Source organism: Musca autumnalis, unplaced genomic scaffold, assembly GCF_047663935.1.
Source record: "Musca autumnalis isolate F117 unplaced genomic scaffold, ASM4766393v1 scaffold_5, whole genome shotgun sequence".
In the NCBI taxonomy this organism is placed as follows: domain Eukaryota; kingdom Metazoa; phylum Arthropoda; class Insecta; order Diptera; family Muscidae; genus Musca; species Musca autumnalis.
This window is the reverse complement of record NW_027412088.1, coordinates 38,273,068-38,296,861: the sequence shown is the minus strand read 5'-3', so window position 1 is coordinate 38,296,861 and position 23,794 is coordinate 38,273,068. Positions and strand designations below refer to the sequence as shown.

Genomic DNA, 23,794 nt, shown 5'->3' with positions numbered 1-23,794 from the left:
AGACTGAATTTCCCGACTGTTGGGCCGAAGATATTCTTCTTTCCTATTTCGGCAGTAAAATCGCCTGGACTAATTCCAATGTCATGGGCAGGACAATGGGCATATGTTTCTTCTTGGCGCTCGTAGAATATATCTTTGGTCTGTTCGTCCTTGTCTTCGGTTGGGGCATGAGCGCAGAAAAGGCTTGTGATGAAGAATTTTGCTTTTGACCGTATTGTAGCAAGTCTTTCACACACGTGGGTGAAGCTGGAGACCAGATGTTTTGACCTCCGACCAACTACAAATCCGCATCCAATCTCATGCTTTGTGTCATGGCAGCTATAATACAGGGCGTCACCTTTAGGTGTTGTGACGTTTTCCCAATCCATCGTATTTCCGATATGGCAGTTATATCGGCCTTGTACCTTTCAAGTACATCTGCCAGCGCGAAACTGCATCTTCTATATAAAGAGTGCGAACATTCCAGGTGTAGATTCGTCCTTAAAACGTTAGCGGGGTTCGTCAATTTTAGAGGGGTTTGCTTTTCTTTTCTTTCGTTTTTCATAGTAAGCTGTTTTTTTCAAGGGAGGGTTACTAACCCGACGCCCAAACCCAAGTTTTTAACGTTCTTATGGGTGAACGTGCGGCACATGTTAGCTCAATACCCGGCTGAAACCACGGGGAGGTCAGAGTCGAATTGAGATGCGAGAGGGGCCAAGATAAATCCTGGGCTTTGCCATGTTAAAGCCGGTCAGGGCCGTTCCTTGGTCTCTTTCACTCAAAAAATTCAGGTAAAATCCAAATCATGGACCTATGTCGACAATTTTTGATAGATAACTTTTGTGGCCACAGGGAACCTCAAATATCAAACAGCAGGTAGTTCAGCCACAAATTGTAGCCTAAAGCCTTAAAACACCTTAAATCGTGATGTACCGTCGTATGGTGGCTATACTAAAACATGTACATACATATGTTAATAGTTTTTGGCAAAAGAGTTTCGTTACTGCAGGGAATCTCAAATGTCAAATAACAGGTAGTTTGGACAAATTTGAAGCTAAAACCCTGCAAATACCTAAAATTTGTAGGTACCTGGGCTTATTTAAAGCAAGGTCCTATGTTGCCTATTTTTGAATGATAAGGTTTGTAACCTCAATTTTTGAACCTCAAATGTCAAACAACTGGTAGTTCGGTTAAAGAACGTAGTTATAATTCTTAAAAGAAATAAAATCTGGAGTTACCGTTATGGAGAATTTTCGTGACTGCAGAGCATTCCAACTGTCAAATTACGGATAGTTCAGGTAGAAATATAGCTAAAGTCCTTAAAATAGGGAGAATCGGAAAATACCGTTAAAAAGGGGCTACGCCAAAACATGGATCTATATTGAACATTTTCGATGGAAAAGTTTGGTGGCCACAGTTAACCTTAAACGTTAAATAATAGGTAGATCGATCAAAAAATATAGTTAAAATCCTCATAATACCTAATATCGGGAGGTGTCGGTATATGGTGGCTATACCAAAACATTTTTGATAGATAAGTTTTGTGACCACAGGGAACATAGGAATGTCCTATGTCTCCATAAGAATATTTTGTGGAGCTGTAAACATCGATTTCTATCATTTTCCAAGTTCCTAATACACATTTGCTGTCCACTATTTGTTGGCAATGGACAATGTCGGCCTTTGTTTTGAATTATATTTGGTTTTTGGTAATAGTTTACCATTTTGTGTAAATTCTTATGTTGGCTATATCCTGGTTATCCATTAAAACATGTTAACATTTTCATACTATATACTCTACATGTCCACAAAAATATAATTAAAAATTTCTCTCCTATCGTTAGATATAACGGTTAAATCAGATTGGTTCTAATCAGGTGAATCGGAGTATATCTCAAGTTTTCAACTATGTAAACTATCACTGTTGTTATGTGTGGACAATACTTGACATTTAAGTTGAACGAGAATCAGAATAGAGAATTTAGTTTTATACTACTTACTTTCGTAAATATACTTTGCAAACAAACGTTATTTTAAAATTTTTCCATACGTATTTTTACATCAGTGTCAAACAGTATGGACTGGCCAACGCGGTGCAACGTTTACTTAACTGAATTTGTATTGTTGACATTAAGAAGAAAAAAAACAGAGAAAGTTCGCTGAAAGTGAAATTCGACCGAAATTATTTTTATTTATTATTTAACAACAATAGCATAACAATGATCTAACAAGAAACAAACCAAACTTACCTCGGTTTATTTGCTAACCAAATTAATACCTTTCGTCAGAAATAGTAATCATCTCTAACATCATTTCATAAACCCATAAAAACCACTCACACTTGCTCCTACACCTTTCAGTTATACGCAGATCTCATTAACGACGACAACAAGCACTTTCACAGCCGGCCATTAATATGAAATGCAAATACGTCTTTGTTATCACACTGGCGGTGATTGCCATCTGTTTCGTTCAGGGTTCCCAAGCAGATCTCAAAGCAGATTTCCGTGAGTTTCTTGCTCTGATGCCCCGCAACCGCATCGGTAACCTTGCTGCCCGCCACTATATTCTCGACGAACAATTTCGCGTTGCACTAAAGTATTTGCGAAGTTCACAATTTGCTCAGACTTGGCGACGCATACGCAATACAGCGGAATTTCTTGATTTAGTGGGGTATTTGCAAACGCATAACGTATCATTGGCAGCGTTACAGGATGTGACGGCAGTCATTGATAAATTGCCAAATCAATTGCGCGCATTTCGCATACCATCCAAAGTACCCGTCACCGTGATGATGCAAAGGAATTTGGTGTCGTTTATGCGCGAAGTTATGCAGTCACTGCCACGTGCACGTTTTTCCGGTTTAATGGCGCGTAAAGTAACCGAGGGCGGTGATTTTGCACGACTCTACACTGCTGTGCGACAAGAAGAATTCAAACAATTGCTCGATAAAGCCAAGGTATGACAAATGAATGATAATGTATATTGGAAAGGTGAGACAAGACAGTTCAAAGGACTGCAACTGCATATGGCTAGTAAGTGGGTGCGTTTATGCCGTTTGCTATACCTTTGAATTGGTTGTTGTCTAAATGAATCCTTGGGTATTGTTTTAAACAAATTCTCCTTTATTTCCACAGACATCACCTAACCTTGCCGTTTACTGGAGAGAAATGAGAAGACATTATATTGAGATAAATGATTTTATACAAATGGCCTTTGAAGTCATATCGTGGGGACCATAAGCATATTAAAGTAATTTATTAGTGCATTTAAGTTATGTAAAATATTTATTCATTTAATGTTTGTAATTTAATACTCGTCTAAAAATAAATTAGAAATTTTTATGATTATCTGTTTTTCGGATCAAGCCCTTTTTAAAGTTCAATGATGGTGTACAAAAATTTAATACGGGATTAGGCAGCTCATTTAAAAGCACTTCGAATCTGTAACATTATAAAATTGTCTCGTCAAAATAGAAAAGGAATTGCCCAAATTCACACAGAGCTAAAGTTTGGTGCAGACCTCTCAACACAAAAATGTCCTAAAAATGTACACCGATTCCATGTGTACCAATATAGTTAAACGCATTTTTGCATTTTCCTAAAAAAGATACGAGTTACCAAATGTAATTAAAACAAAATATGCCGTACTTAAAATTTTTAAAAAAGTTATCCTAATTATTTTTGTTTTTTTTTTTAGAATAATATGGTTTAAACCCATTTAGAGGTTTTTTTAAGACAACTAATTTATTAGTGGAAATTTTGAAAAAGAAAATAAACAAAATTTCAACGCTATTCCAATAAAAAACGCCACCAATGTTCTGATTGAGGAACGCTGGCACGATTGTATGTTTTATTACTTTTCATTAAGCGGCTGTATGGTTGTATTTTTATAGCTTCAAAAATGTAAATGCAATGCTTTGTATTGCTCCACAGTGGCTCCAGCCATTGGCCACAAATAGAAAACTGAATATCAAATTGTTGTACCAAAAATTGTACAAATCTGACAGCCATGACATGGAACTTTCTAAAATTATATTAGTAAATATATTCAAATATATTAGTAAATATATTAGTAAATATATTGAAGTAAATATGGTAAAACCCAAACTTCCTTTACTATTCAATTTGAAAAAAAAAATTAATTTATTTTTGCGAGCACATCTGCGATTTTTATACCCTCAGCACTTATGCTAACGAGGGTATATGCACTTTCATAAGGGCAAAATGTGCCTTATCAAAAAATGATTTTAGACCCCAAGTATGTTTGGACGAAATGTGTTTCAGACAATTTGGAGTCGATTTAGCAATGACCGCCCGTCTGTCTGTCTCTCTGGCTGGTGCGCACGATAAGTCTCGAACGGATGAACCGATTTGGTCCAAAATTTGGCTTTCGCAATATTTTGTCCAAACTTAGTTTAAGTTCGAAGATGGGTTATATCGGTCTACTCCTTCCGGTACCTCCTCCACAAAAGTTCGAAAATGTTCGGAAAATTTGTGCGCACAATAACTCTTGAAGGAACTCACCAATTTAGTCCATACTTTGCACATCGGGAAATTTCTACCAAACTTAGATGAGGTTCAAATATGGACTCAATCGGTCCACGCCTTCGGGTACCTCTCACACAAAATTTCGGAAAAGTTTAGTTTAGGATCTGGTCTCGAATCGTTTTGATTTTTGTTGTGACAACTTGTATTCACGGCCCCCATACGGCGGTACATGTTTCATCAGGAGCAAAACCACACTTCCTGAGAAAAAGAGCCTGAAAGGTTCAAAAAACCCCTGTGACACCGTGTGTAGTGGGTGGAGCGCAAGATAACTCTCGAATGGATCTGCCGATTCGATCCAAAATTTGGCCTTCACAATATTTTGTCCATACTTAGTTTAAGTTCGAAGATACGCCATATCGGTTCACGCCTTCAGGTACCTCCCCCACAAAAGATTAAAAATGTTCGGAAAAATTGTGCGCACGATAACTCTTGAAGGGAAAGACCGATTTGGTCCATACATTACGCATTCAAATATATCTACAGGATATAGATCAGGTTTGAATATGGACTATATTTGACCATTCCTTCGGGTAACTCCCACAAAAAATTTCTGATAAGTTCACTTTAAGACCTGCTCTTGACTAACTTTGATTTCTGTTGAAGGAACTTCCAATCGCTGTCTCAAATACGACGGTAAAAGTTTTTTCAGTGGCAAGTCCATACCTCTTGGGATAACAGACCGAAAGTTGTAAAAAACCCCTATGGCACCATATGTAGTAGCTGAAGAGCGCAATAACTCTCGAACTGTTCAACCGATTTGGTCCAAAATTTGGCCTTCGTCATATTTTGTCCAAACTTAGTTTAACTTCAAAAAGGGCCCATATCGGTCTTCTCCTTACGATACCTACCCCACAAAAGTTCAACATTTGTGTCCAAGTCCAGTTAGGGTCTGTTCCTTTGGAAATTTATATCGATGATGTTCTTTGTGATCCTGTTTACAGCCATATTATATTTTCCGTGGACAAGTCCATGCTTCCTGGCATACTGGTCCAACAGGTGTAAGATAACCCACTGAAATGACTATTGGGCGCGATATTTATCAAAAAGGTATGACTTTCAAAATAAGATCCACTTTCGTAATGCATTATGAAGGTACATTCCCTCCTCCGCAAAACGTTTGAACTTTAATCCTAATCCACATTTTTGTCGGCAAATTCAAAGTCCAAAAAGTGCCACAAATTTCAGAAAATACCCTAAATACATTCGATCTGCCCATAGATGAAATTTCCAATTCACATAGGCTGAGGGTATATCTCTGTCGGCAAAGCCGAATGATACTTTTTTACTTGGTGTTATAGGGGTTAAGGAAACAATTCTGGTTTCAAATCTTGGCCGATTCGCGCAATTGTTATAGCGTTTTTTATTCTCTTATAAAGAAAAAAACATTTTAAAATTTCTTATTTGTTGTATTGGGAAAATGTATGCATATATCAGTTGCAGCATTTGATATCCATCCGTAGATGCACCATAATTTCTACGGTTTGTTTTTATTTTCGTGGAAAATCAAAAAAATTAAAAAAATCTGAGAGAAAATCTAAATTATACTGCCTCAGTGTACGTTTAAACGTACACTCTAAAAAGTAAATTAGAAATACGTACCGAATCTAGACAACGCGTAAAAAATATGAAACCAAAATTATAAACATTGGCTTTATAAATTTCATATTATAGCAACAACAATAGAGAGGAACATATTGTTGGAAAATATTATTCCAAATATATTTGTTGGTGCCATTAGAAAAAAAAATATTTGGGAGTTCTTCAACTATTTTGCTTAAATCCCCTACAATAATTAATGTATTCTGCTAAAACTTCATCAAGAAATATGGTTTACTATCGCGAATGCTTAACTGCTTACTGTGGTAACTTATAAGGATATGATATTAAGAATAATATTGAAACTACAATCATTCAAAAAATATGAAAATTAAAAAGCTTGTTATTCGCGAATTAAAAGCGGTTGATGCGCATCCGATTTTGGATACAGCGAATCAATCTCTTTCAATATTTATGCTTATTTCGATGATTCACTCAGTGGCCATTGTGAGCCGTCAGTAGCATCTCACAATGCAAAAAACCTTAAAGTGGGTAAAAGTCGCGCAATGTACAGACGATTTTGATGCGCATCCGATTTCATTAGCGCCTATCAAAATTACGTCAATATACACATATTTCAAATAGATTCTTTAAGAACCGCGGATGTGCCTCCACATTCTATTTTGCGTTAAAGGCCCATATTACCCGCGTATCTCTGAAATTTATAACACTCGTTTTCGGAAATATTATAATCGCGTATAAAGGATTCCATTTATGTAAAAATGTTTAAAGAAAATCGCGGTTTAGTACGCGGATTTGTCAAAATATAGTTTTGCTGATTTTCCTATTTCCAATGTATATGTATATATCAGCGGTTTTAGTGGAGCACATTTACGGAGCACATTCAAAAGATATATATTAAACGATGTGAAATCACGAGTTCTATTATCCTATTATGAGTCTTCAATATGGTTTATTTGCGCATCCGTAACAGCTTCCACGTAAATTAATTTTAACGGTCGACATTATGGGATCCCTCCTAAAACACTTCATTTTAAAGAATTTCTGTCACACTATAGAGAATATGTTAACAGTTCGCGAATTCTGAAAGAATGAAACTCGGATTCATCGATTGTAAAACATTTTTGGTTTTTACCATATATTCAAAGTATCGTATAATTAATAGGTATTGCAAAATATTATAATGGATTTTGAAGGAATTGTGAATTGGATTTTAAATTGTTGTAGAATGCCAATCAGGTGTATGTTTTCTTAGTGTATTTTGTATTGCCAATTAGATAAATTCTTAATGTTTCCCACAGGTTTTAGTCATGATGCCCATCTCTGAAATAATTTTCCAATGTAGGATTATCCAATACTAAAATTATCCAGTATTAATATGAGTTGTCATCTAGTGCCAGGCTTTAAAGTAGGTACTGTTTGGAAGTGTATGGGAATACATATTGTATTTGAATACCGGTTAGTCTGATAATGTATACACGTAGTCTGTTTCGTATTGTATAACACTTAGATCGCTATATTTATAGAATTTGCCACCGAATGAAAACTGAAGTCAAAAAATTTTTACTTTAGAGACTTTTTAATAGGGTTATGTGGGTTCGAATCATCGGTGTTCCTTTTCACGTGCTTAACTCCAACGAGAAAATTAATAAAAATTAGCATTTCAATGATCTTTGCTATAACAGATAAAATTTCAAAAGATCAAGATTGTGTCGTAGGAAATATTGATGCTACCTCGCAAAGGAGACTATCCTGTGAATCTTTTGGCGAAGAGCATCGAAGAAATTTTAAATATGACTGAAATTTGGTATTTAGCCTTCGATATTGGAATACAACATTCCTAGAAAGATTTGTGGGTACAGATGGAAGATTTAATATAAACCTATATAAGATTTACAATTCGGTATTTGTGAAGATGTTTGCTATTTAGATGATTTTAGCTTATTTTTCAAACGAAAATGCATACTACCCGTGCTGATGAATGGTTCCGAAGCCTGGGAACCTGCGCAAGCAGACAAGGCATTGTTTGGTGTGTTTGAGAGAAAAATGCTTCGAAAGATCTACGGACCAATCTGCGTTGAACCACGAGCTGTATCTGCTATACAACGACATCAGTACAGATAAACGAATCGAGATGCAACGTTCGCGTTGGCTAGGCCATATCATATGAATGAGCGATGTTGAACCCGCTAAAAAGGCGTATTAATACGGGCCACATGGCGGTGCACGCAGAATTGGCCAAGGCTTCGATGGAGTAAACAAGTGGATAAAGGTACGGTATTCCAGAAAGCGAAGCAACCAACAGAGAGAATTGGAGATCTTTCCTTAGTTCGGCTTATGGAACAAATCTTCCAGTAAGTAACATGGTAATTCGGATGTTGAATGGATAGAATACCGCGATGTCTCATTCGAATTAAATATTGCTTAAAAGAAAATTATATTCCTCAGTTAGCATATTCAACTTCTCCTATGAATAAGTCTTGACGTGACGGAAGAGCTTAATACTTTCATAAACGATAGGAAACTAATTGTTCCACCGTAGTGCAATGGTATGCACGTCCGCCTTGCACGAAGAAGGTCGTGGGTTCGATTCCCCGGCCAGGCAACATCAACATTTTCAACGGTGACAAAATACCCCTCAGTAATTTTGTCGACATTTCCTGAGTATTTCAGCCATGTAAAACTTCTCTAAAAAGTGGTGTCGCAAGACACACCGTTAGCCGAAGATGTGGTTTGATAAAGACCCTCTAAGAATTCGGAAGAAAATTTACAATGTGTAAAATTTGAAGTTTTATTGGGAGGTACCAGAAGGAGAGGACCTATATAGTCCATATTGGAATCCAGTCTTTTTTGAAAGAAATATTGCAATGCGCAAAGTTTGACCAAATCGGGAGTAACCGATTCTAGAACTTGAAATTGAACTTTTGAAGTTCAACTTTCTACGAAGCTATACTAAGTTTGCACAAAACATAAAGAGATCCCAAGTCAAGACCAAATCGGCTGATCAGATCGAGAGTTATCGTTAACATCAGTCACTACAAATGGTGGCCGTATGGGGTTTTTTACAGCTTTTGGGACATTATCTAAGGAAGTTTGGACTTGCTCCTAAACTAAACTTGTACCATCGTAATGAATGTTAAAAAAAATTAAAATCAAAGCGATTCGGGAGGAGGTCTTAGGCTGCATTTATCCGAAATTTTGTGAGGTAGGTACCCGAAGATATAGCCGGATATAGCCCATATTAGAAACTGATCTATGTCTCGTACAAATATTATGATATGCAAGCGATGAACCAACTGCCTTCGAAAGTTATCGTGAGCACAATTTTAGCGAGGAGGAGGCAAATTTTGACAAAATATTAGGAGATTCAAAGTTTGAACCAAATTGATGGCCCTATTCAAGTGATATCAAGTGATAATTTTCCAAGGATATTTTTGATGACCTTGTTATCCTGAACTGCAATAATTTATAATTATTATATAAAGCCTATACTCTCCTCTTTAATATGACAGCAACACCAGCATCGTTCGGCGAGTACAAGTATTTAAAATATTTTTTTGAAAAATTTTGACCTTTGGAATTTGAGAAAACGAAAAATTAAAAATGACGTTTTGCTCCATTTTGCCTATAGTTTCAAACGTATATAGTCCTGTTCAAGTGTAACAAAAAGTTTTGAAAATTGTCGGACGGTGTAGTAGTAGACAAAGTGGTTACATGTCCACACATGACCCCATGTTTCCTACTGGGGGGTGTCTTGATATAAACAAGCATCGCTGTTACAATTGTTTCTACCCAGTGAACATTTGAATACGGTTGATATTGTGTGAAACCATCATAAAACGATCGCATTCAACTGAAATACCTAAAATTTGCAAATTTGGCTGGCGATATTATTTATCTCCAAATATATGCATAAAAAACAACAAAATTCAAAACCCCCAGTAAGCAAAATGAATATAAAACCAATTCATACATTTTTTCACGTCAAAGCGGTAAAAGGATGTTTGCCAACCAAAAAAGAACAAAACTCGTATTGTAATTTATAACACGTTCGTACATGACTTTCATAATTTATTTTTTATTGGCTCCTAGCAACGTTAAAGAAGAAAATAATGAAGAAAATCACAAATTAGCTGAAAGCTTTTACCGCCGTTAGAATTGCATTTGTATGCTGAGAAGTTAGTTTTTTAGAAGTAGAGATTTTTTTATTATAAAATTACTGCGTTGTTATGGAAGGGTTGTGAGCGAGAAAAAATTGTTTTGTTGTACCCTTCGCCATGTTATTAAATAGACAGAAATAGACAACAACTCATCCCATTTGCGGCTTATTAAAAGTTTGCCCAATTTTTATTGCTTTTCCCCCTTTTTTATTTTCATAAAATATTCAAGGTGTTTTTGTTGCGAAAACGTGAAAAAGTTGCTGGTATTAAATGTTGTTCGCAGTTACCACCAAAATAAGAAATTTGTAAGTAAACAACGGGGTTGAATTGGTAAATATATAAACCATATTAAATATTGACGTTTCTTTTTTAATTTTGAAAGAGAGGGGCATTGGTCGACTCGGTTATGAACACTATCTTTTTGCAATAAGAAATAAGTGGGGAAGTATTATTGTGGACGTATTGCTTGATCCTTGGTTATTGCAACATTTCGACTTCGGAAGAACGTCTAAAGGTTTTCATAGGATTTACAGAGCTTTGTTTGAAAGTTTAAAATTTTGTTTTGCGAAATTGTTGCCACTATTCTTATTAATTGCTCTACCAATTTTAGCTTCTTGTGGGGAAATATTCAAACTTCTCAGTGGGTAGATTTTCCCTTAATTGTCTATTTGACCACTTTTTATGTACTTTCATATCATCCGGTATCCTCTATCCTTTCATGTCAAAGCTCACATTTTGAGGCTATTTGGAACAATTTTGCAACCACTGGTTATGACTACTGGTGATAAAATATTTAGTAGAGCTACCTTAAAGAAGTTAGCTTTATGTTTGAAGTATCTTCTGAAGCCCTGGAGATCCAATTTATATTAAAAACGGATCAGATGATATACATATATATAATACCATAAATTTGTATATCCTCCAACATTGTATGGAGGGTATATTAAGTTGGCTTTTCTGTTTGTAACGCACGGAAATAGTCATTTACGACCATATAAGGTATATATATTTTTGATCGGGATAAAACTCGGAGTCGATTTACCCATGCCGTCGTTTGTACACAGTCTATCGTTAGCAGATATTGGTCTAGATAGCTATATTTTTGTACCCGAGTATATTTCTGCCATAGGCATGTCAAGTTCGATGATGGCCTATATCAGCCCACGTTTTGGGTATAGCTCATATATTGCAGCACCTCACGATTTTCGGTATTTTGAGGATTTGCGATAAAATTTTTAACCGATCTAGCTGTAATTATACCCTCAGCATTTATGCTAACGAGGGTATATACACATTCATACGGACAAAATGTGCTTAATCGAAATAATGGTTTTAGACCCCAAGTATGTTTGGACGAAATGTGTTTCACACAATTTGGAGTTGATTTAGCCATGTCCTTCCGTTTGTCTGCTGGCTGGACCGCACGATAACTCTCAAACGGATTAACCGATTCGGTCCAAAATTTGGCTTTCGTACTATTTTGTCCAAACTTAGTTAACGGCCCACTCCTTCCGGTACCTCTCCCACAATAGTTCGGAAATGTTCGGAAAGTTTGTGCGCACGATAACTCTTAAAGGAAGTAACCGATTTGGAACATACTTAGCACATCGTGAAATTTCTTCCAGACTTAGATGAGGTTCCTTCGAGTATCTCCCACACACAATTTCGGAAAAGTTTAGTTTAGGACCTGCTCTCGAATCGCTTTGATTTTTGTTGTAGCAGCTTGTATTCACTGCCCCCCATACGACGCTATAGGGTTCATCAGGGCCAAGTCCATACTTCCTGAGAAAATAGCCTGAAATGTACAAAAAACCCCATGACACCGTCTGTAGTGGTTGGAGCGCAATATAACCCTCCATAGGATATGCCGATTCGGTCAAAAATGTGGTCTTCGTAATATTTTGTGCAAACTTAGTTTAGTCCACACTTTGGATATTATAATATTTCTTCGAATATTAAACGAAATTCGAAGGTGGTGCATATAGGTCCACTCCTTCTGGTACCTCGCCCACAAAAGTTCGAAAATATTCGCTAAAATGGTACGCGCAATTTCTCATAGACGTAGCAACCGATTTGGTCCAAACTTTGGATCTCTAAATTATGTCGAAACTAAGTTTATGTTCAAATTTGGGCCCTATCTGTCCAAGCCTTGTGGTATCACCCACACAACTGTTCAACATTTTTGTGTGGTTAAGGGTCTGTTCGAGGATCCTTTGGACATTTTTACCGAAGGTTTTCCTAGTGGCCCGGTTTACAGCGATATTTTTCGTAGGCTAGTGTGATAAAAAAAACCCTATCTATCGTTATCCCCGCAATTTTTTGAGCTTTAATCCTATCCATACTTTTGTCGGTTCATACGCCCAAAATTTTGAAAACCCCCCAAATACATACGTTTTTTTTTGGGGGAAAAAGTATTTCAATCCACACAGGCTGAGGGAATATCTCTGTCGACAAAGTCGACTGATACTTTTTTACTTGTTTTACATTTGAAATTCTCAATGGTCAATTATTTGGATGTAGTTTTTAGTTTACCTTTGATCTTTACGTTTTTATTTCAATCTGTTGTTCGGCTCAAGGTCACGAAAGTTCTCCTCTAAAAATCGACTCCATTGGTCCATGTTTTGGTATAGGCCCCATATTACGGTACCTCATTATTTTCGGTATTTTGAGGATTTTAGCTTACATTTTTAACCGATCAAGGTTTTAGTATAGCACGGTACATATAACGGTACTTCCCGATTTTCGTTTTTTCTTTGATGATTTGAGCTACAATTTTTAACCGATCTAAATATAATTATACATTTGAGGTACACAATGGTCACGAAAGCTCTCCACCAAAAATCGTCAGCATAGGTCCAGGTTTTTGTATAGCCCCATATAACCGTACCACCAGATTTTCGGCATTTTGAAGGTTTTATCTACAAATTTTAACTGAACCAGCTGTAACTTGACATTTCAGGTTCTTTGTGGTCGCGTAACTTCTCCACCCAAAATCGTCAACATAGGTCCCTGTTTTAATATAGCCCCCATTTTCGGTATTCGCAGGTTTATAGCTAAAAGTTCTAACCGATCTGGCTGTAATTTGACATTTAAGGTTATCAACGGTCACGGAAGTTCTCCACTAAAAATGTTATTTGACATTTGAGGTTCTAATGAATGGGTCACGAAAGTTCTCCACCAAAAATCGTCAACATAGGTCCAGGTTTTGGTATAGCCCCATATAAGGGTACCTCCCGATTTTCGGTATTTTTAGGATTTTAGCTAAACATTTCAACCGATCTAACTGTTATTTGACATTAGAGGTTCTCAGTGGTCACGAAAGTTCTCTATCAAAAAATTTCGACATAGGTCCATGTTTTGGTATAACCCCCCATATAACGGTATTTTACGAATTTTAGCTAAAGTTGTTAACCGATATAGTTGTCATTTGACATTTGAGGTACTCAAGGGTCAAGAAAGTTCTCCACCAAAAATCGTCAACACAGGTCAAGGTTTTGGTATAGCCCCCATATAATGATGCCTCCCGATTTTCCGTATTTTGAGGATTTTTGATAAAAATTTCAACCGCACTAGCTGTTATTTGACATTTGAGGTTCCCTGCAGTTACAAAATTTTTCCATCAAAAATTGTCGAGATAGGCCCCCACTTTGATATAGTCTGCATATAACGGTACCTCCCGATTTTCCGGTTTTTGAAGATTTTATCTACAATTTTTAACGGTGGCCCAAACATTTTGGCAACTAGAATTGGGGACAAGAATGGAAAATAATTGTTGCATTTTAGTGAAGAATATTTTATGGTGGAGGGTACAAAAATTCGGCCAGGGCGAACTAACCGACTTTTTACTTAATAATATTTAGGCGTCCCCTTTATGATTAATACTTAATATATGATCTGGTTTTTAAAAGTTGCTGTGCATACGGTATCAATGAGGCGAACTAAGTTTTCATAATATGTGTTATTTAGCTTTTCGGCTACATTTGATACAGAGTGGTGTATACCTTGGCAGTTATATTATCTTATGCACAAGAAGTTGTTACCATAACAATATTTTAATTTTTTCTATAAGAAAAACAATTTTACTGGAAAGCAGTCTTTTCTTTCCAAGGTGGTTGTAAACAAGGTTAAGGCGGCAAAAAAATTCTTTTAAAAGCTGTACAAGAAATATCTAATTTGGTCATCAGGTATTAAATATTAATTCTATTTTTTCATCTTGAAAAATAAATAAATATTATTAAAAACTTTAAATATTGTATAAATTATATTTTTTCATGTCATTTGTATTAAATGCATTTTTTCAATATTTCTTTCAGTCAAAGCGTTGCCACATAATTCATGCAAACTTATTAAAAGAGCCATTACTCATTCGTTCCAATGAAATTATCGATATAATATAATGGCTACAATCAATTAGTGTTAATTTTTAATGCTTACAAACTCGCTCTCTCACAAGCACACACACACACACATATATAAAGATTAATATTAAATTACAACATTTAAAAAATCTTGGCGCCACCAAATGATGATAGTGACAATGATGACATTACACAGTGGACGCCGGAGACTGCAATAATAAACCAAATCACCATGTGATGAAACAAGTACAAAGAACCGGAACAAAAAAGTTATACACCAACAACATCATAATCAAACTATAAACCGAAACACCACTAAAATGTGTAAACATTAAAGAGAAGATCATTGAAAAACAAAAAAAAAAGAAATGTATTCAGAAACAGAAACCCAATGACAATGTTTATTACACTCACAAAAATAAAAAGGAATATAAATTTACATTTACTTTCGGATATTATTGGATGAGCTATTTTGCTTTATGATATGTTATTGAGTGACTATATGATATAAACATCAAATCATAAACGATATGGTATGGTTGGAAATTTTAGATTAGTATTTAGTTAATGGCGGGAGGGAAAGTACGGAATAGAGAGATGTGAAAGACATAACAACATTCGCCCGGCAAAAATTACAAATAATAATTTCTAATAGAGGTTGGCCTATATATAAAATTTCCACTGACACTAGTAAAAATACCAGGGAACACTTTTACCTTTCGAATAATGAGTTTCCTTTCCTGTCCACAATTTTATATGCAAAAGATTTTTGACTTCGGATAACCCAAATGCAAAAATTATCTAATCTGAACAATACATATGTTTCTGGAGGAACAATATGTAACTGCGCGGAACCTCACATGTCAATTTAAGGGTAGTTCCATCAAACAATATAGCTAAGACCCCCAATTTGCCGAAAATCGTGTGATACCATTATATGGGTGCTATATCAAAACATGGACCTACGTTGACGATTTCTAATGTAGGAGTTTCGTAACCACAGATAAAATCAAATATCAAATTACAGATAGGTCGGTTAAAAATTGCAGCTAAAACTCCAAAAGACCGCAAATCGGGAGGCAGCGCTATATGGAGGCTATATCAAAGTGTGGACCTATCTTGACAATTTTTGGTGGAAAAATTTTGTAACTACAGGGAACCTCAAATGTCAAATTACTGGTTACAATGAAGCTATGACCCTCAAAATACCGAAAATCGGGAGGTACTGTTATATGGTTGCTATACCAAAATATGGACCTATGTTGACGATTTTTAGTGAAGAAGTTTTGAGATTACGGAGAACTTCAAATCAAAATACCGAAAATCGGGAGGTACCGTTATATCAAAACATGGAACTATTTTAACAAATGTTGGTGGAAAAGTTTCTTGATTACAGAGAACCTCAAATGTAAAATTACAGCTAGTTCCGTCAAATAATGTTGCTAAGAACCTCAAAATACGGAAAATCTGGAGTTACCGTTATATGAGGGCTATACGAAAACATAGACCATAGAAGAAGTTTTGTGACCACTGAGGACCACAAATGCCAAATTACAGCTAGTTCTGATAAAAATTGTAGCTAAAAACGTCAAAATACCGAAAATCGGGAGGTACCGTCATATGGGGGCTATATCAAACCATGGACCTATGTTGACAATTTTTAGTGAAGAAGTTTCGTCACTACTGAGAACATCAAATGTCCAATTACAGAAAGTTCTGTTAAAAACTGTAGTTAAAATCCTCAAAACTCCGAAAATCGGAAGGTACTATTATATGGGGCTATACCAAAAAAATTGAACTTTTATTGAAGAAGTTTTGTGACCACAGAGAACACCAAGTGTCACATTACAGCTGGTTCGGTTAAAAGTTGTAGCTAAAACCCTCAAAAATACCGAAACTCGGGAGGTACCGTTATATAGGGGATATACCAAAACAAACTTTGTGTTTTGAAAATACCGAAAATAGGGATGTACCATTATATGGGGACTATTCCAAAACGTGGGCCTATATAGCCAACCTTCGAACTTGACCTGCCTATGGTAAAATAACACTCTGGTGGAAAAATGTAGAATTCTAGCTCAATTATTTTGAACGCTAGATTAATTATAACAAACGGACATAGCAATATAGACTCAGAATTTTATCCTGGTCAAGAGTATGTGTGGATTTCTGAGTGAAATCTGACACTTTTTCAAAAAGTGTTTTTTAATTTCCTTCATTTTTTGCTCAGATTTTTTTACTAAAGGTTCCAGATATATCGCGCCTTAAAAACTTGAATTCTTTAAAAACTTTATGCAAAGAAATATTCATAACTACCCTCAGCATTTATGCTAACGAGGGTAATACACTTTGATACGAACAAAACTGTGCCTCATCGAAATAACGGTTGTAGACCCCAAGTATGTTTGGACGAAATTCGTTTTAGACAATTTAGAGTCGATTTAGCCATGTCTGGCTGGCTGGTGCGTACGATAAAACAGATCAACCGATTTAAACCAAATTTTGCATTTCGTAATAAGGGTAATAACGGGTGTGAACGATAACTCTCGAAGGGGGCAATAGATTTGGTCCAACATTGCACATCGTATTATTCCTTCCAGATCGGGTGCGAATGTGGACTGTATCGTATTTATACGCCTTTTTAGCGGGTTCATCTTCGCCCATTCGTATGATATGGCTTAGCCAACGCAATCGCTGCATCTCGATACGTTTAACTATATTGATGCCGTTGTATACCAGACACAGCTCGTGGTTCATGCGACGTCGATATTCACCGTCAACGCAGATTGGTCCGTAGATCTTTCGAAGAATTTTTCTCTCAAACACACCAAGCACTGCCATGTCTGCTTGCGCAAGTACCCAGGCTTCGGAGCCATACATCAGCACGGGTAGTATCAGTGGTTTGTAGAGCGTTATTTTTGTTTGACAAGATGTGGCTTTGCTTTTAAACTGCTTACTTAAACCATAGTAGCATCTGTTGGCCAATACCATTCTTATTTTTTATTTCACAACTGATGTCGTTTGTTGTGTTTACGGAGGTGCCGAGGTAGACGAAGTCTTTTACTACCTCAAAATTATAGGAACCAACTTCCACAGTTGGTCCGAGCTCAATGAACGCATTGCGCGTCGACACCATCAACTTGGTCTTCTCACCGTTTACCGCCAGACCCACTTTAGCAAATTCTCCTTCCACCTTCATAAAGGTATCAGTTACTTCTTTTACTGATCGTCCCATGATGTCTATATCATCAGCATCAGCAAGTAACATGTGGCTATTAGTGTAGATTGTGCCACTTCTTTTGACGTTTGCCTCTCGTATAACCTTTTCCAGCAGGATGTTGAGGAGATCACACGAAAGGCTGTCTCCTTGTCTGAAACCTCTTTTGGTATTAAACTCTTCGGAGAGGTTCTTTCCTATTTTAACTGAGGACCTCGTATTAGTTAAAGTCATTTTACAAATCCAGATGAGTTTTGCGGGGATTCCAAATACATGGCTTGGAATACCATTGAACGCAGCGGGCTGTCCAAGGCTGCTTTGTAATCGACAAAAAGGTGGTAGGTGTCGATCTGCATCTCTTGGGTCTTTTCCAGGATTTGCCGCAGGGTAAATATCTGGTCAATGGTGGACTTGCCAGCTCTAAAGCCACATTGGTATGGCCCAATTATCTCGTTGACCATAGGGTTTAGTCGTTCGCACAATATCCCTGACACGATCTTGTAGGCAATAGGGAGTAGATTTATGCCCCTATAGTTAGAGCATACAGTCTTATCTCCATTCTTGTGGACGGGGCACAGGATACTCAGATTCCAATCGTCGGGTACTCGTTCTTCCTGCCAGATGGTGCTAACTAGCTGATGAATACACCTTATCAGCGTGTCGCCTCCGGTTTTGAACAGCTCGAATGGTAAGCCATCGGCTCCTGCTGCCTTATTATTCTTCAGACGATTTATTGCAGTCTTTACCTCATCTTGGCTGGGCGGTATACATTCAATACCATCTTCCGGGGTTTGGGTCTGTGGTATCTTCGTCGTCTTCGCTGCTATTAGATACTAACAGTTTTGAAAAATGTTCTTTCCATATCCTTAACACACTATCTGTATCAGTTACCAAATTACCTTGCTGGTCTCTACAGGAGGATGTGCCTGTACTGAAGCCATCAGTTTGATGCTTGACTCTTTGGTAGAATTTTCGGACTTCACTCTGGTTCCTGTGGGTGCCACCGTGGTGCAATGGTATGCACACTCGCCTTGCACGCTGAAGGTCGTGGGTTCGATCCCCCGGCCAGTCAACATCAACATTTTCAACGGTGGCAAAATACCCCTCAGTAATGTTGGCGACATTTCCTGAGCATTTCAGCCATATAAAACTTCTCTACAAAGTGGTGTCTTAAGACAAGCCGTTCGGACTCGGCGATAAACAGTCGGTCCCGTATCATTGAGCTAATATGAATCGGGGTGCACTCATTGATATGAGAGAAGCCTCCCTTGTCCCGTATGGGATGTTTGTGGAACAATTATTCTGGTTCCTGTACATCTCCATTTTTTCACACTCCCGCTTTTCCATCTTCCTTTTTTTCCTGCGGAAAAGACGTTTCTCCTCTCTCCTTTTCTCCCGATATCTCTCTCGTGCGCTACGCGTTGCTACGGATTTTAAAGTAGCCCTATATGCCGCATTTTTCTCTTCGGTAGCAGCACGACACTCCTGATCATACCATGGATTCCTTGGTGTAGGTCTCTGGTATCCAAGTATGGATTTTGCGCCTGTTTGCCATTACGCTGATATGTTATCGGGATGAGGAGTGCTTTGATTAAGCAATTGGGCTAGTTGAGCGGAATATGCTGTGGCTATCTATTGTGATTGCAGCTTACCGATGTCTAACTTTCGTGTTGTGCCTGTTCGTACTTTGTTTGCTACGTTAAACCGGGTGCGAACCTTTGCTGCAACAAGGTAGTGAGTGGTCCGAGTCTATGTTTGCTCCTCGGAACGAACGCACATCCAACACGCCCGATGAATGTCTTCCATCTATCACAACGTGATCAATTTGATTTCCTGTTTTCTGATGTGGAGACAGCCAGGTGCCCTTATGGATGCCAGGGTGTTGAAATCTGGTGCAGCTAACTACCATCTTTTTTGCCGCTGCGAAGTCTATCAGCCTCATACCATTGTCAGATGTTTCACTGTGAAGACTGAATTTGCCGACTGTTGGGCCAAAGATATTTTCCTTTCCAATTTTGACATTAAAGTCGCCTAGAATACTTTTATTGTCATGGACAGGACAAGGTTAAATGTTCTTTGTTCTTTGGTCTGTTCGTCCTTTTCTTCAGTGGGAGCATGAGCGCAAATAAAGCTGATGTTGAAGAATTTAGCTTTTATTCGAATTGCAGCGAGTCTTTCATTTACTGGTGTGAAGCTGGAGATCAGATGTTTTAACCTCCGACCAACTGCAAATCCGCAACCAAACTCGTGCTTTGTGTCATGGCAGCTATAATACAGTGCCTCAGGTGTTGTTGTGATGCCTTTCCTATTCCATCCTATTTCCTGTATGGCAGTAATGTCGGCCTTGTACTTTTCAAGTACATCTGCCAATGCGTAAACTGCATCTTTTCTATAAAGAGTTGGAACATTCCAGGTGCAGATCATGGTCCTTAAAACGTTTGCGGGGGTCGTCAACTTTTAGGGGATTTGTTTTTCTTTTCCATTGTTTTTTTCATAGTAGGCTGCTTTTTCTAGGGGAGGGTTACTGCGCCCAAACCCAAGCTTTTAACGTTCTTATGGGTGAACTCGCGGCACAGTTTAGCTCACTACCTTTAATGGGTGTTAAAGGCAGCTACACCAGGTGACACCACGGGGAGGTCAGTGTCCACTTGAGATGAAAGAGGGACCAAGATAAATCCTGGACTTTGCCATATTAAAGCCGGTCAGATACCGTTCCTTGGTATCTTTCATCTCCTACGTCAATGAATTACAAACGGAAAAACAAACTTAATATACCCTCCATACTATGGTGAAGGGTATAAAAACGAAAAACAAAACCCGAAGCATTTACCCCCAGTGAAAGAATTGAATCGTCGCTCAAATAGGCCAGTAGAAGGATATCCAATCTCTAAGTAGTTCTCAGTTGAGACAGTTGCACGCTTGATTGAACATATTGCTGCTAACCTTGATACTCTCTCTACTCTGTCTTGCTCAACGATGCCAACCCAGTTATCGAACATATGATCGAAATTCTTTATATTTGCTCTAAGTACACTTTCCTCTCCGGATTAGTAGTCCTGTACAGTCTGTACAGGTGAGTCACATATGGTCTTGCTTGAATCTTACAACTCTGGAACACGACACCTAATCCGTCAAAGTACCTGTCAATACATTTATAGATCCCACCAATCGTTACATTTGGATAATGTGGAAAATGACCATCATTGATGCCGTCAGCCATTGTAAATTTTAATTTTTTGTCATATTTTAAAACGGTCCTAAATGGTTTAGATATATATCAAAGGATTTACTGGCTACTATATAAATATCTGTGGTTATTTTTTCTTTCCTATTTTCCTTATTCACACACGTTTACAACGGAATTATTTTGATGGTTATTGACTTTTAACTGAAACTTTTTTCCTGTAATGCAATTAGTTTTTAATATATTTCAATTTAAACATCAATGGCTGAGGTTGGATAATGCAGCACGGATATGGGCACAATGTATGTATGTACTCGTAGTTGTTTGTGGGTGTTATAGTGGCTATGTGCGTGTAAGTACATATATACATACATACATTTGTTTGTTTGACTTTTTAGTTTATTTTATGCTGATGTTAGCAAAATAAGTTGAACTTTCCACTTTGGGGTACCCAGTCAGTCAGACAGATAAACCAACATGCAGACAGGCATACATACAGACACACGCAAACCCCAACAGACAAACGAACAGGCACATGTGCAATATTTGAATTTCGGTTTGAGTTAAAATACGCAAGCAAACACCATAGATACTTTGTCTATGTATTCATACAAAAAATATCTTTAAAACATACATATTTACATACTTACATGAGTATGCATGTGCATATATGCTCACACTTAAATGTAACATCAAATGTGTGCTCAAGTGTAGCTTTTATGATTAATTAGTAAAAAAATGTTACATTCTATCCGGATTTTAATTGAAAAACTTTATTGAATGTTTTAATAAATGTAAATTAGTGATTTATGACATTTGCTTAAGTGTGAGAGATAGATTAAACTACTCTGCAATTGTGTGGGGACTGGTAATGCGGGGAATAAATGTCAGTCAGGCTTTATTTTGTTTCAATGACACTTTGAAATTCTTTATTCTGTAGATAGTGATTAAAAGTATTGGATTAGTTAATTCAAATATTCTGGTTTTGGATGTTGCAGTGATTATATTATTAATATGTTACATTAATCCTCTCATTAGTTATGAAGTCCCCAAAGAGCTATATAACAAACAATGAGCAAAAAATTAATGAAATTATTTAAATTATACTTCTAATCCCCCTTCAATATATGTAATTGTTGCTATAAATTTTAATGGATTTAGCTAAATTAAAAATTTGTATGTATGTAAAACTTTAAAAATATGAAAATGTTTTTTATGGAAATGGTTCCATGCGATGCCATGATCTCATTGGAATTTTACCATTGGTTCAAATGAAGTCGTGAAAGTCCGATCATTTCTTCATAATATGAACTAATTTCATAAATGTAAAATACTATTCGAGAAACATCGGATCTTTCTTCAATATTCGAATCAATTCCGTAAATGCTAACTACGCACAGTGCGCCTTAACTAATATTAAATGAAAGGTGCTTACACCTGGGAAGTTTTTGCGGATTCTGAAACTACGATGTTCATAGATTTTTTAAAAAACAAAAAAAAATCGCAGGAGGGATTTTCAAATAAATCGCGGTCAAAGTTCACATTTTTATAGGTTTTTATGTTTTCAAGATTTAACCAGGAAACCGCAAGTCCAACGGTAATGGGGCTAAAGAAAAATTTTGTAGCAGTGGAAATTATCTACAAGATTGGCCTTAATGGTATTTTTACTATTTTTGAGATATAGAGTTCAAATTGGGGCAATGCACTGACTGAATCGTCTCCTTATAAAACAATGTCATGTACGGTGACCTTAATTAAATTAAATGAAAACCGCTTACACCTTTTTTAGGGATTCTGAAACAGCATTGTTCATAGATAAGAAAAACCCAAAAAAAGAAGAAAAAATCACTGGAGGGATTTTTAAAAAAATCGCGGTCAAAGTTCAAAATTTTTGGTTTATTTTAAGTTTCATTATTTTGCTTTTAAACGGCAAGACCTGTCGAAATGTGACTAAAGACAATGTTGTAGAGGATTTTCACAGGTACAACATTCTCTTTAGTCCCATTTCGATAGGACTTGGCGCTTCGAAGCAAAATCCTGAAAATCAAAAATAAATCTAAAATGTGAACTTTGACCGCTGTTTATTTTAAAATCCGCCCAGCGATTTTTTCTTGTTTTTGGATTTTTCTCATCTATGAACATTGCTGTTTCAGAATCCACAAAAACTTCCCAGGCGATTTTCTTTTAAAGTTAGTTAAGGCACATCGTGCATGACATTGTTTTATAAGTTGGCGATACAGTCTGTGCATTGTCCCAATTTGAACTTCCATATCTCAAAAATAGTAAAACCTACGAAAACCTCCCACACAAAATTTCGGATAAGTTCACTTTAAGACCTCCTCTCGAATCACTTCGATCTTTGTTGAAGCGACTTGCATTTGCTACCTCCATTACGACGGTAAAAGTTTTTTCAGGGGCAAGTCCAAATTTTGTGCGAAAACAGCCCGAAAGGTGTAAAAAACCCCTAAGTCATTATATGTGGAGGCCGGAAAAAAATTTGGCTTTCGCCATATTTTGTCCAAACTTACTTTCATGGGGCAATACCGGTCCACAACTTCCGGTACTTCTCCCCAATATTTAAAATATGTCACCAAAATGGTAGAACGATATCTCTTGAACGGGGCAACTAATTTGGTCCAAACTTTGGATCTCCTAATATTTTGTAAAAATTTAATTTAACTTCTAAAATCGCCCATATCTGTCCTCCCTAAGGCTATCTCACACACAAAAGTTCAACATTTAGGTAATTCCTAATTCACATTTTTGTCGGCAAGTTCAAATGTCCAAAA

At 36.9% G+C, this 23,794-nt stretch overlaps 1 protein-coding gene across 1 annotated transcript; it reads left to right on the top strand.

Moving 5' to 3' along the window:
- The first annotated feature begins 2,395 nt into the window (after positions 1 to 2,395).
- On the top strand, positions 2,396 to 3,221 carry LOC141406310 (protein G12-like). Its single transcript, XM_073991565.1, has 2 exons — positions 2,396 to 2,938; positions 3,117 to 3,221. Exons 1-2 carry the CDS (start codon positions 2,396 to 2,398, stop codon positions 3,219 to 3,221), a joined length of 648 nt encoding a protein of 215 aa, XP_073847666.1.
- The last annotated feature ends 20,573 nt before the right edge of the window (positions 3,222 to 23,794 follow it).

Excerpts from the sequence above, each read along its gene's own strand:
- LOC141406310 (XM_073991565.1), top strand. The coding sequence starts at position 2,396 with ATGAAATGCAAATACGTCTTTGTTATCACACTGGCGGTGATTGCCATC. Across the intron at positions 2,939-3,116 it reads AATTGCTCGATAAAGCCAAG|ACATCACCTAACCTTGCCGT; the intron begins GTATGACAAATG and ends TTATTTCCACAG.